The sequence below is a fragment of the Haliotis rubra genome, unplaced genomic scaffold (genome assembly GCF_003918875.1).
Source record: "Haliotis rubra isolate DU_JTF1 unplaced genomic scaffold, ASM391887v1 Scf451, whole genome shotgun sequence".
Classification (NCBI taxonomy): Eukaryota; Metazoa; Mollusca; class Gastropoda; order Lepetellida; family Haliotidae; genus Haliotis; species Haliotis rubra.
Genome location: NW_025767137.1, coordinates 464,030 through 477,628, shown reverse-complemented (window position 1 = coordinate 477,628; position 13,599 = coordinate 464,030). Strand labels below are relative to the sequence as shown.

Genomic DNA, 13,599 nt, shown 5'->3' with positions numbered 1-13,599 from the left:
ATATGAAAGTTATTTTTTATTTTTCAGGCTCTCATAGATGAAGATAAACTTTTATCCAGGTTAGAAGTTCTGGAAACCCAGCTTCACACATACTCAAAAGTGAGTCAGACTGATGATGTGAAATATTGATTGGGCGGTGGGGGGTCATTTTAGGGGGTGATATATGAAAAAAATAAATTTAACAAGTGACAACAATTGTTAGTGCACAACCCTATGAAAATATTCGCTGTACATACTCGTGCTTAGAGTGAAAAAATACTAGGGATTATGATTACAGTGATTATTATAATGATAGTGAGGTTTATGATACTGATGATTTAGGATGATTAGGAAGATTAGGAAGATAATGATTGTTATGACGATAGTCATTGTTATGGAGATAGATTATTTTGATAATAGCAATTATTTTGATGATTCAGATATTATTAAACAACATACATATGTAAATGAATATCTTTGACAAATATGTGATAAAATTTGTATGTGATATATAATCTTCTCAGTTGTATTTATTCATGTTAATTAGTGTGGTTGAAGATGTGATGCACTTTAATGACATATTTTCTTTGTCTCCAGAATCACTCAGAGGACACCCTCAGGCAAGAGCTGGACGCTCTGCAGGAGGAAAAACTGAATTATGAAACTACTGCTAAGGTAAGGGAAACTGTTTTCAGTAAATGCGAAAGAGGCATCTTTCTTGCCGAATATCTTGTCATTATGATATTGTCACAATGGCTTGTTGAAAGCTGAGATAATCATTGTGATGTAATTGTTATCAAGTTTTGTCCAGTATATCTTTTTTGGTGAGTGTCAATAAAACAAACTTCCTTTCTCTTTTCAGGAATCATTGAGACGGGTTTTACAAGAAAAATTAGAGGCTGTGACCAAGTTGTCCGACTTGGAGGTATGAGTTCAGCATCCATCAAAAGTTTACATCTGATGATGCCATATATGTCTACCCATGTATCAATTCATGTTTCATGTGTGTATCTATTTTCAAGAAGCATTTTGCTAAAGGAAAGCCTGATAACAACTTGGGCTTGCAGTTGCTTATGTGCTTAGGGGCAGTGGGGTAGCCTAGTGATTAAGGCATTTGCTTGTCACACCGAAGATCCGGGTTCATTTCCCCACATGTGTACAATGTGTGAAGCCCATTTCTGGTGTCCCCTGTTGTGATATTGCTGGAATATTGCTCAAAGCGGCGTAAAACTAAACTCACTCGCTCACTCTTTACAGATTTTCATTTACTGATCGTATGCTGTTTAGTTTAGTTTTACGCCACACTCAACAATATTCCAGATATATGGCACAGGTCTGTAAAATAATCGAGTCCTAAACAGACAATCTAGTGATCAACATCATTGACCTACACTACGGGATTCGATGACATGTGTCAACCAAGACAGCGAGCCTCACCATCTCATACCATTTGTTGCCTCCTACGACAAGCATTCGTTACTGAACATTATTTCTAACATGGGTGTGAAAGGGCCTGATTCCCCACCAAGTGAATCTATTTCAGTGATAGGTAGGGGTGCGCAATATAACCGGTTTACGGTATTTACTGGTTCAGACATGAAATGATATGTATTGCGATACGCTGATCGAAAACCGGTATTTTGACATGCAGTTGGAAAACTTAGTAACCCTCGGCGAGTCATGCGTTTGTTGTTAAATGGAGACCCCCAACAGCGAACAATTTATTGTGGTGCCAAACACTCGGGCATCGGCTTCGGTATGGCAGCATTTGGGGTTGAAAAAGTTTACTGTAGATGGAACTATTGATAAGAGTAAAGCAGTATGTAAAATACACAATGGTAAAGTGAAATTCTCAGGCGGGACAGTTAAAAGTTTTTTAATTACAGCTTAATCAAGCTTAGTGATATTGCTGTGTTTTTGCTTTCTTAATCAAGTATTAACTCGATTATAAGTAGTTTATTTGTTGAAAAAAACTTCTTGCAATATATTGCAATACATATCGTAATATATTGCAATATGAAAATTATCTGCAATACCCACCCCTAGTGATAGGTATTGTGGAAGTAGTTGCAAGTGGATGTGATGGTGTTACATGTTGGACCTGATGTTTCAGCGGTCTCTGGGCAACACTGAGTCAGAATGCAGCCATCTGAAGGACATGTGTGAGAAGTCCCAGGATGAGCTGAGGCAGCTTGCGGAGAAGTATCAGGACCAGCTCAAGGAAGTCCAGGAGCTGCAGGACAAACTCAAGGTCAGTCAGAATTTCAGGGCCCTATCCCACAAAGTGATCTCAGATCTATAACTGTTGTAAGCCGATCTTAACGAGTGGTCAAGGTCGGTTAGAAACACCAGTTTCCTGTCCCACAAAGTGATCTCAGATCTATAACTCTTCTAAGCCGATCTTAACGAGTGGTCAAGGTCGGTTAGAAACACCAGTTTCCTGTCCCACAAAGTCATCTCAGATATACGACTGTTTTAGAGCGATCTGAGTGGGAGTTACGATCAACTAAGATTGCTTTGTGAACCAAAGTGCAAGTCCCATTTTCATGAAGCAATCTTTGTGCTACGACTATTGTAAGTCTTGAATACACAATGCCATTTTGAAAGTGGTCAAACTTAACACATGTTATATTTGGGATTACATTTTCTCAGTATCGTGGAAGCTGTGACGGCTGAGTGAGTCAGATGGCTGACTTTGTGTGCTTGCAATAAGGTGCATCATCTGAGAGTGAGGCTTCAAATCCCAGATTGAAATCAACCCAACAAAAGTGCTGGAATCTGTCATTACTGATAAAGTGTAATCCCAAATATAACGTGTTATATCGTAAGTCTAAGTCAAACTTTTTGAGTTATGACAAGTGTTGTGCTTGATCGTTTTATTAAACAGGTCTTGGGTCAAACACTTGGACAGAGCTAAACTCACAATCTTATGACTGTAATGTTGCCAGGGTTAAAGCCCTTTTCAGCAAACCAAATGACATCTATTTTCTATTGTGTTCTCCGATGCCAGTCTTATGAAAATGATGTAAAAACATTTTCATCCAACTGAACAATTGTGGTCGTGTTCCAGGATGCTGAAGAGAAGCATAAAGAGGAGTGTGAGCGGTCCGAGCAGGAGAAGCAGGAGCTGACGGCCAAGATAGAGGAGATGATGACGCAGGAGAGCATCCTGTCTGCCAAGGTCAGTGCCCACTTACTGCTGGGGCAAGGCATATGTAGCATGGGGCAGTGGGTAGTCCGGTGGTTAAAGTGTTCTCTCGTCACACCGAAAACCTGGGTTTGATTCCCCACATGGATAAACTGTGTGAAGCCCATTTCTGGTGTCTCCCGTCATGATATTGCTGGAATATTGCTAAAAGCGGTGTAAAACCCAACTTGCTCACTCATGTCTCACATATGTGACATGCATCTGCAGTTCACAGTGCACTGTTTCTTCCTTAAACCTTGCTGTTGATCATGTGCTCATGCCCCCATTAGTAACCCGTACTGATGGTTGTGGTTTCATATTCTGTGACAAGCCTCAGCAAAGAGGTGACATGCTCTGATGTGACATACAGTTCACAGGACTTTATTTCATGTCATTCACCATGTTGGTGATTTTTAGTGTCTATAAAAGTGGCAAGAGAATAGCCTTGAGGTTGAACTTGAAGACGTACATGGTATGAGTTCTTGGGTACTGCATATGGAGCCTGATCACGATGGTTCCTCTCATGGCTTTATTTGCTGCATCAGCAGTGTGAATCCTTCATTCATTATTATTGCAAGTAAATATATACAATCCTTCAGGGTGTTTGATAAGATCACTTCTTGTGGACATTGATCACTAAAATGTTTCACTCAAGTATGTTGTTGATTTGTCGTAGTTGACAGTACTTAGCACAAAAAAATTCTCATTCCTTTGCTAGTCTTTTAGCCACAGGGGCTGTGGGGTAGCCTGGTGGTTAAAGCATTCGCTCATCATGCTGATGACCTGAGTTTGATTCCCCACATGAGTACAGTTCTGGTGTCCCCCGCTGTGATATTGCTGGAATATTGCTAAAAGCAGCGTAAAACTCAACTCAACTCACTCACTGACTTTAAGCCACATTAACTGAATCTAGGTTGTTTTTTTTAATAATTATTCTCTGTATGAATATGAATATTAATTTGCATCATTGTAAATTTCTACCATGCTTTCATCACCAGTGGTCAGCCTTGCCTCTCAACAAATAATCAAACTTTACAGTAGGAAAAAAAAATTACTTTGTACTTCTGACCTGTGAAGATCCGGGGTAGAATAGGTGTTCAGCAACCCGTGCTTGCCACAAAAGGCGACTATGCTGGTCGTAAGAGGCGACTAACGGGATCGGGTGGTCAGGCTCGCTGACTTGGTTGACACATGTCATCGGTTCCCAATTGCGCAGATCGATGCTCATGCTGTTGATCACTGGATTGTCTGGTCCAGACTTGATTATTTACAGACCGCCGCCATATAGCTGGAATATTGCTGAGTGCCGCGTAAAACTAAACTCACTCACTCACTGTGTAATTCTTGAAATACTATGTCAGTGACATGCTGTGCACCAATGATAATGCTGTGTTATTGACAGGTGGAATCCCTACAAGCTGATAATGACTTTGCTAAGGAACAGTTAGCAGCCATGAAAGGTTGGTATATATTAAGTCTTGGCTTTTGTCTTTGAAGGATAAACACTATCACTTACAGTCACTGGCTGTTTTGTTTGAAAAGGTCCCCACTGATTTGCATGCGACTATTCCAATTTTCTTTGTGTTGCAGCCAAATTTGAATCAATCAAAGAAATCAACGAAGATGATCATGAAAAGATTGTTGCAGAGTTAGACTCTATAGGTAAGCTTCAAAAGTTATTTGTTGCCATGGTGATATTTGGCTTTTTTATGAACAAATGGAGAAATGGAAGTGAAATTTTACACAGAGCTTTGAAAAACCTTTTACCAATATCACTCTCTGATTACAAATGTGTGCCAAGTATGTTACCCAAACAAACTGTTATGTTATTAGATAAGGGGAGGTAACTGTCCATGTTAGGTGTAATAGGTGATGTTGCTTCATGGAAATTGCATCACTAAGCTTTGATGACCATCGTAACTTTATCAGTTGCCATCTTGTCAACATCAAATGGTAGCACTAATTTCTATGAAAGTGAAGCTGGTTAGCTGTTTTTAGACACTGATTATTGTTTAATTAGTTCAAACTGTGTAAGAATGATTTTGTGTGTCAAAAGTAATATCACACTCATGTCCTTTAATGTCAAATATGTGAATACTCATCCATGTGAGTTTAAAACTTGTCCTTCTCAAGTTGATACATTTCATATGAAAAGACATAAGGTTGTTTCTCTCTAGTCCCATTGATTTTGATTTGATTTGAATTTTAGAAAAATTCAATGTTTAAAAAATCGCTGAAAATCTTATTGATTGAAGGGATGCCTTTATCTCCATTAATACTGACAAAGCCGTTAGTTTGTAAGTAATTAGAGTTACCTCCCTTACCATTCCTTTTTGACAATGTTTGATTGGTCAGTAAAATGTTAGCAAAAATCAAGGAAGGGTTATTTGCAATAAGGATCCAGTGGTTCGAGTAAGTGAGCGGAAATGTGAGCCCTGAAGATACTGAGGATGCACAATCGGTCACATGGGACAGTTGGGAAATGACCTGTGTGAACTGTGTTGTAGGTTCCCCACAAGCTCATATAATCCCACTCAGTCCCAAGGATGACAGTGGCCCTGAAAATCTACCAGAGAAACTACGGGAAACTCAGCAACAGCTTGAGAAATACAAAGGTGAGAGCAAGTGTTTAATGCCCAATTTTGTCCACTGATGATGGTGTTACTTGGATGGATGCTCCTTGGTACATGATGTGATAATGTCAACATGAGGTGATCATCAGCGACTTGAATATGAGACTTATGAATTAATGTATAATGGACAAGCATTCAAGTGAATATTCATGGCAGTACAATAGTATTATCCCAGTCTTTGGATCAGTGTGCCCTGAACTTTGTTCTCAACTCCCTGAGGTGAATATGTGAAGTTGGGTGAGAGAGTGAGCAAGGGCAAGGTATATGTTCCGCAAATCAGTCTGTGTGCTGTTTTAAAAGATTTTAGTTTAGAAGTTGGATTTATATGAGACAACACATGCATGAAGTATGAGAAGTAAATATTTCATGACACATGTCATTGTACAACCAGACCTGTGAAAAACCGGGTTAGAATTTGTCATCAGCAACCCATGCTTGTTGTACTAGGCAACTAAAGGGATCGGGTGGTCAGGCTCGCTGCCTTGGTTGACACATGTCATCGTATCCCAACTGTGTAGATCGATGCTCATGCTGTTGATCACTGTATTCTGGCCAGTTTTGATTATTTTCACACCGCCGCCATATAGCTGGAATATTGCTGAGTTCAGCACTAAACAACAGACATTCATGATAACCTCTTGGTTGATAAATGGTGTAATGGATTTCAATTAGCAGTGATTGTTTCAAAAAGGATTCTAGTCTCTCTGAACAGCTCTTCTTTATTGTGACTCTGGATTGTGTGTTTACAGCCCAACTTGAAGAAAACGATGTCAAGTTAAAAGAAAGCAGCGATAAGGTTGAACAGTTAGCAAGTAAGTATAACACCCTGATGGTCTCTCACAAAAGTACCTCTAATGTATCAAAATGTTGGTGTTCACCAAGTTTGATCAAATCAGATATGTTTTTGGAGGATTGATGTGATTCATTATAGAAGTGAAATAATCCTGAACACAGCATTATAGCCTGTTTCACCTAATCTTTTAACTGGAGGACTTTTGAGTTTAGATTTTTTCAACACAAACAAATTGATGAATTACAGATATACTTGAAAGCCTATCACCAAGAACCCATTAAACCTAGTGACCAAATTGTATGATTTGGGTATTAGTAAGTTGATCGAATAGTTGGCCAATCGATCGATCATGCTTGCATCAGCAAATACATCAAATTAAACTTTACAAAGTTTCTTATTGCTACGTTTGTTAAATCAAGACATGAACTGATGCAGCTTCCTGACTCGTAAAACTGCAGTGTTAAAAACATACTCACATCCGTGTCTCAACAGAAAGTATCCTCGATCATCTTGATCATAGTAATAATTGTTGCCTGTTTCATTTGCACATTGTTATGATTGTGTCCCGTTATTCCCCACATGAAATTTTTGCTTGGGTTTACGATTACAATAAATTGTTGATCGATTACTGGTCTGTCATTATTGATCAGCATATTGATAACCAGCACTAGTATCACCATTGTCCCCTCATTTTGTATGATTAAGGGGCGGTGGGGTGGCCTAGTGGTTAAAGCGTTGACTCGTCACGCTGAAGAGCCGGGTCGAATCCCCACATGGGTACAATGTGTGAAGCCCATTTCAGGTGTCCCCCGCCGTGATGTTGCTGGAATATTGCTAAAAGCGGCATAAAACCTAACTCAGTCAGTCAGTTGTATGATTAATTCAACCTGTCCTGTTTGTGCACACACAGAGGAACTGGAGATGGCCAAGTTGGATTCAAAGCAATACCTGGCTAAAATGGCCTCCCTTGAAGGTAAGAGTGGTCAGTCGTGTACCTGTTTGTCCTGTGATGTCCCAGAGATGTACCCACTGTACACCATGAAGCCGCACCCAGGCTTAGCTCACTTGTCACAGCTAGGGTGACTTGGCACTGTAGACTGGATCAGTTACATGTGACTGGCTGTGTTCAGAGGCCTTGAAATATCATAATACCACAAGCTTGTTAGTCACAAGTCATAATACCCTGCACTGAAGACTGTATTGTCTTGGTTTTCACTCTGATGCCCTTGCACTATTGAACTGTGGCAAGGCATTAACCTTGTTTATAGACTCCTGATTTGTGTCCAGTGTTAGTTATTTTGAAGATTTGCCATTAAATCACAGTATCACTACACCTTCGGAAGCAGATATCCCTGGCGATTTATCTGTAGCTAATAAGGATGTATTGTAATTACAACTTCACTTGTTTTGGGAGAATAATTTTTGGCATCATATGCTCATTTGCCAGCTTGTTGAGCACAAAAACGAGGTAGATTATGTCTTTAAAAAATCAAATTTATTAGAAAGTTTAAGTTTATAATGTGATCACTTGGCAAATTTAGTGGGGAAATTAGTGTTGGGTTGAATCAGTGAACATGTCCTTAATATTTAATTACTCTCAACTCAAAATGTTAATTTGTTTTCATCAAAGTTAGCAGGCATGTACTTTTTTGTATTAACAGAAGATATGAGATTGAGAAATCAACTTGTTATGTCAATTTTGACAGCAAGCGTTTTGAATTAGCATTGTCCAATTTGGATTCTCTATGTGAGTGACAAATAAGGCCTCAAACATAACAGAAGTATTCAATATGAATAGAAAATGCTCTGATGATAAAAAGTTGAGAAACCTTAAATCTGTTCTGTTTCAAAAGAATAAAAGCAACATATACCTTTCTCATCCATAACAAAACAATGCTAAAATCAGAGTCAGTTGTACAGTTCCAACTTTATTGTACGAGTCTAACTTTATCATGAGCACATGCTTAGGAATCACTATCAAAAGACAAATACATGTGGTGTACAGTTGGGTATTCTTTTGAAGTTTGTGTGTTTTTTCTTCTGTTTGCTTCTTATCTTTTCATGAACTGCGGTAATAGATGCCTCAATTCTTTTCACATATAACCAAACAGCACTTCCATATAACCAACATGCTTTTAGGGTTGGTCCATGTAACGATGGACAGTCACGTATATTCACCAATGAGATGATATATCCTGTATCACATATCAAGAAAACATAGAGCACTATGACAATTACTGAGTAACTTGGTAATCTTCATTGCTTTCAAAGTCATTTCTAGGAAGCATATTTCACGTGATATTCTGTTTTGAGTTTGCGTGTTGTGTCGCCCTGTTGAGTTTGATAGCCTTGTGTTGAGACATCCTTTGTATTAGTGGGCTGTGCACCTGGTGAGATCTGCAAGACGTGTGCTGTTTGTTATCGCCCACCCGATCACACTCATATTTTTCACATGGTATCCTTCTCTCATCCAATTTTTGTGCAGAAAAACTAAAGCTGTCTGATACACATATGAACCAAATGATGGAAAATGCCTTGGCAGATTTGAAACGTAAGTGTCGCCATTTTCTGTTGCCGTCACTGTTAACAGCTGCTTTGCATGAATGGGGTTTTATATGTGATGGAGTCTTCCAGGCACAGCTTACTGTTGTCATGTTGCTCAGGAGGAACAAGTCATGTTGCACCTTTCTGGGCACATTCTCTTCCATTTGCATGCTTATGTTTCAAGTTTTGTTTGACAATGTTTCATGTAATGGATGTGTAATATACTGGAAGAGTAAGTAAGGCTGGAAGATATAGTTATGTTTCATAATTGAAATATTCAGCTTATGAAACAGTGTGTGAAACTAGGTGTACCTGCCACAGGATACAGTATCTGTACTGTTAATATTTATCTTTGTAACCAGCTTGGCCTGTATAATAATCTGCTTTAGTAGTGTTAATGTGAAGGAGAGAAAGCGACATATTGATATGTGATCACAACATCTGTTGGTTACATGATGAAGATCCGGGTTGGAATTGGGATTCAGTGACCCAAGAAGTGACTTGGAATCAGGTGTTCAGGCCGCTGACTTGGTTGACACAACAGTGTATCCCAAATGTGTAGATGGATGCTCGTGGTGTTAATCACTATATTGTCTGGTCCAGACTTGATTATTTAGAGACGGCTGCCATATAGCTGGAATATTGCTGAGTACGGCGTTAAACAACAACCAAACAAACAACATTATGGGTAAAGGTCAGAATAGGTTAAACTAACTGATAGAGGTGAGGTGAGGTGAAATTGGGTTTAACGTCGTGCTTGAGAATATTTCGCTCATATGACGACGTGCAAGCGTGAGTATGTGCGGCTGCTTGTACTAGCCCAGACTGAAGCTGGTTTTATAGTGCTAGCCCACTGAGATACCATGCCGCAGTGAAGCATGAATACCCCACTCAGACACATTATACTGACTCCGAGCTGACCAGTCCTTGATGTACCCATTTATGCCGAGCGCCAGGCAGGGACCAACAAGTACCATATTTTACCGTCTTTTGGTATGATGTGGTCAGGGATCGAACCCGCAACCTTCCGCTCTCCGGGCGGACGCTCTAACCACTACACCACGGAGGCGGTAAACTAACTGATAGAAACCATTGTAAGAGTGTTATGGTATGGGGGTAAAGAAGGTCGTAGGTCTTGCTTTGTGGCTCGAAACCTTGGACAGTGCTGCAAGGTGCTGATTATCTGGACAGCTTGAATTGTGTGTCCTGGCCAGCCACAAACTTGGTGTTGACTGTGATGAAGAGCACTAACTCACTCACTCACACGGTCACTGTTGTGTGGATCAGTTCACTTGCACTATCATCCATACCGGCAGAAATTATATGGATTTATTTGTCCATATGAAAAAGATATTTCAGGTGAAACACTGCGAACAATATTATATCGAACAAAGTTTATTGCTCTCCTTACCAAGCCAAAACTTGGGAAAGGGTAGGTAGTTGTCTGGACATGTCAATCAGATGTGTCAAACTCTTACACAATCAGCACGGGCCAACGTTTTTGAGACATATACTGTCTGATATAATATGGCTCACATGTTTTTTAAGTTCCATAAATTGTGCTTGACATGCTTTGGATATTTATGTCCATTACTATATCTGCTGTCAGACATAATAAGTTGTTATAACATCTATATATGCTTCATGCTTTATATATACAATATGTATGTATGTATTTTTTAAAAGATCATGTGTATCACAGGCTATAGCTGTTATTTGCAATCTTTAAAAACAAACAAAATATCCAATGATATATTGCCAGGTTTTTACTCATTATCACTTTCCTTCTGATGAAATATGATATTCACATTCATTTACCAATCTTTGCAAAAATATCTAAACTGGTGGTAAGTTGGAATAGATGTCACCTCTATCATCATCAGTATCATCTATCCTATACTTTTCAGTTTAGCTGCATTGTCTTTTACGTACATATAATCACTGCTTGCCAGCTTGACACTATCAAGATCCCATACATTCTCTCAGCCTGCCTCCTTGCATTGCATATGTCAGCTGCATCAGTATTTAAGACCTGTTTTAAACAGTTTTATCATCAATATTTTTAAGCTTTCTAAGGTAATATTAAAATTTAAGGTGTTCAAGCAGTTTGCAGATATAAAAAAGAAATTATCAAAATTATGAACATATAACCTGGAGATATTATCACTATTTCTTGATAAGATGGTAAAATGTCCATGTATTTCACAGCTTTGCATTGCAAACAACTCGATGAAATACATTCAGTGTAATATTGTTCATGTGCATTGTTGCAGTACAAACAATACATTAACACAGTTTTGTGCATATGATTTGTTGCCAATAAGTAATCCGATTAAGAACATGAAAGTAATAGTGTTCATATACTTTATTACACTGCAAACATTGTGTTAAATGGTATTGTTTCATTTAAATTGTTGCAACATAAACATTCCAATGAAATTCATGGGAGTAGCATTGCTTATGTACATTGTTGCAATACAGACAATCCAATGAAATACATGGGTGTATCATTGCTTATGTACATTGTTGCAATACAATCTTGTGAAATACATGGGTGTAGCATTGCTTATGTACATTGTTGCAATACAATCCAATGAAATACATGGGTGTAGCATTGCTTATGTACATTGTTGCAATACAGACAATCCAATGAAATACATGGGTGTAGCATTGCTTATGTACATTGTTGCAATACACTCCTGTGAAATACAGTACATGGGTGTAGCATTGCTTATGTACATTGTTGCAATACAATCCTGTGAAATACATGGGTGTAGCATTGCTTATGTACATTGTTGCAATACAATCCAATGAAATACATGGGTGTAGCATTGCTTATGTACATTGTTGCAATACAAACAATCCAATGAAATACATGGGTGTAGCATTGCTTATGTACATTGTTGCAATACACTCCTGTGAAATACATGGGTGTAGCATTGCTTATGTACATTGTTGCAATACAATCCTGTGAAATACATGGGTGTAGCATTGCTTATGTACATTGTTGCAATACAATCCTGTGAAATACATGGGTGTAGCATTGCTTATGTACATTGTTGCAAATACAATCCTGTGAAATACATGGGTGTAGCATTGCTTATGTACATTGTTGCAATACAAACAATCCTGTGAAATACATGGGTGTAGCATTGCTTATGTACATTGTTGCAATACAATCCTGTGAAATACATGGGTGTAGCATTGCTTATGTACATTGTTGCAATACAATCCTGTGAAATACATGGGTGTAGCATTGCTTATGTACATTGTTGCAATACACTCCTGTGAAATACATGGGTGTAGCATTGCTTATGTACATTGTTGCAATACAATCCTGTGAAATACATGGGTGTAGCATTGCTTATGTACATTGTTGCAATACAATCCTGTGAAATACATGGGTGTAGCATTGCTTATGTACATTGTTGCAATACAAACAATCCAATGAAATACATGGGTGTAGCATTGCTTATGAAATACATGGGTGTAGCATTGCATTGTGCAATACAATCCTGTGAAATACATGGGTGTAGCATTGCTTATGTACATTGTTGCAATACAATCCTGTGAAATACATGGGTGTAGCATTGCTTATGTACATTGTTGCAATACAGCATTGCTTATGTACATTGTTGTGAAATTCATGGGTGTAGCATTGCTTATGTACATTGTTGCAATACACTCCTGTGAAATACATGGGTGTAGCATTGCTTATGTACATTGTTGCAAATATAATCCTGTGAAATACATGGGTGTAGCATTGCTTATGTACATTGTTGCAATACAAACAATCCAATGAAATTCATGGGTGTAGCATTGCTTATGTACATTGTTGCAATACACTCCTGTGAAATACATGGGTGTAGCATTGCTTATGTACATTGTTGCAATACAAACAATCCAATGAAATTCATGGGTGTAGCATTGCTTATGTACATTGTTGCAATACACTCCTGTGAAATACATGGGTGTAGCATTGCTTATGTACATTGTTGCAAATATAAACAATCCAATGAAATTCATGGGTGTAGCATTGCTGCAATACACTCCTGTGAAATACATGGGTGTAGTTGCTTATGTACATTGTTGCAATACAAACAATCCAATGAAATTCATGGGTGTAGCATTGCTTATGTACATTGTTGCAATACAAACAATGAAAACATGGGTACGAAAACCGGGTTCGATGGGTTCCCCACATGGGCAATTGTTAAGTCCATTTCTGTGTCCCCATGCATTGATATTGCTGGAATATTGCTAAAAGCGGCGTAAAACTAAACTCACTCACTCACTCACTCACTGTGAAATACATGGGTGTAGCATTGCTTATGTAAATTGTTGCAGTACAAACAATCCAATGAAATTCATGGGTGTAGCATTGCTTATGTACATTGTTGCAATACAATCCTGTGAAATACATGGGTGTAATATTGTTCATGTACATTGGAGACTGAGTTAGC

The 13,599-nt window shown here is 38.5% G+C and overlaps 1 protein-coding gene across 1 annotated transcript in view; it reads left to right on the top strand.

Annotated features, from left to right (window-relative positions):
* LOC124289917 (sarcolemmal membrane-associated protein-like) overlaps positions 1-13,599 on the top strand; it is a 96,545-nt gene that overhangs the window by 61,431 nt on the left and 21,515 nt on the right. The window contains 11 exon segments of the mRNA XM_046726588.1: positions 28-99; positions 577-654; positions 842-904; positions 2,093-2,230; positions 3,050-3,160; positions 4,569-4,626; positions 4,757-4,828; positions 5,674-5,781; positions 6,549-6,611; positions 7,503-7,565; positions 9,078-9,143. Of these exon segments, the coding sequence (XP_046582544.1) occupies positions 28-99; positions 577-654; positions 842-904; positions 2,093-2,230; positions 3,050-3,160; positions 4,569-4,626; positions 4,757-4,828; positions 5,674-5,781; positions 6,549-6,611; positions 7,503-7,565; positions 9,078-9,143 (892 nt within the window).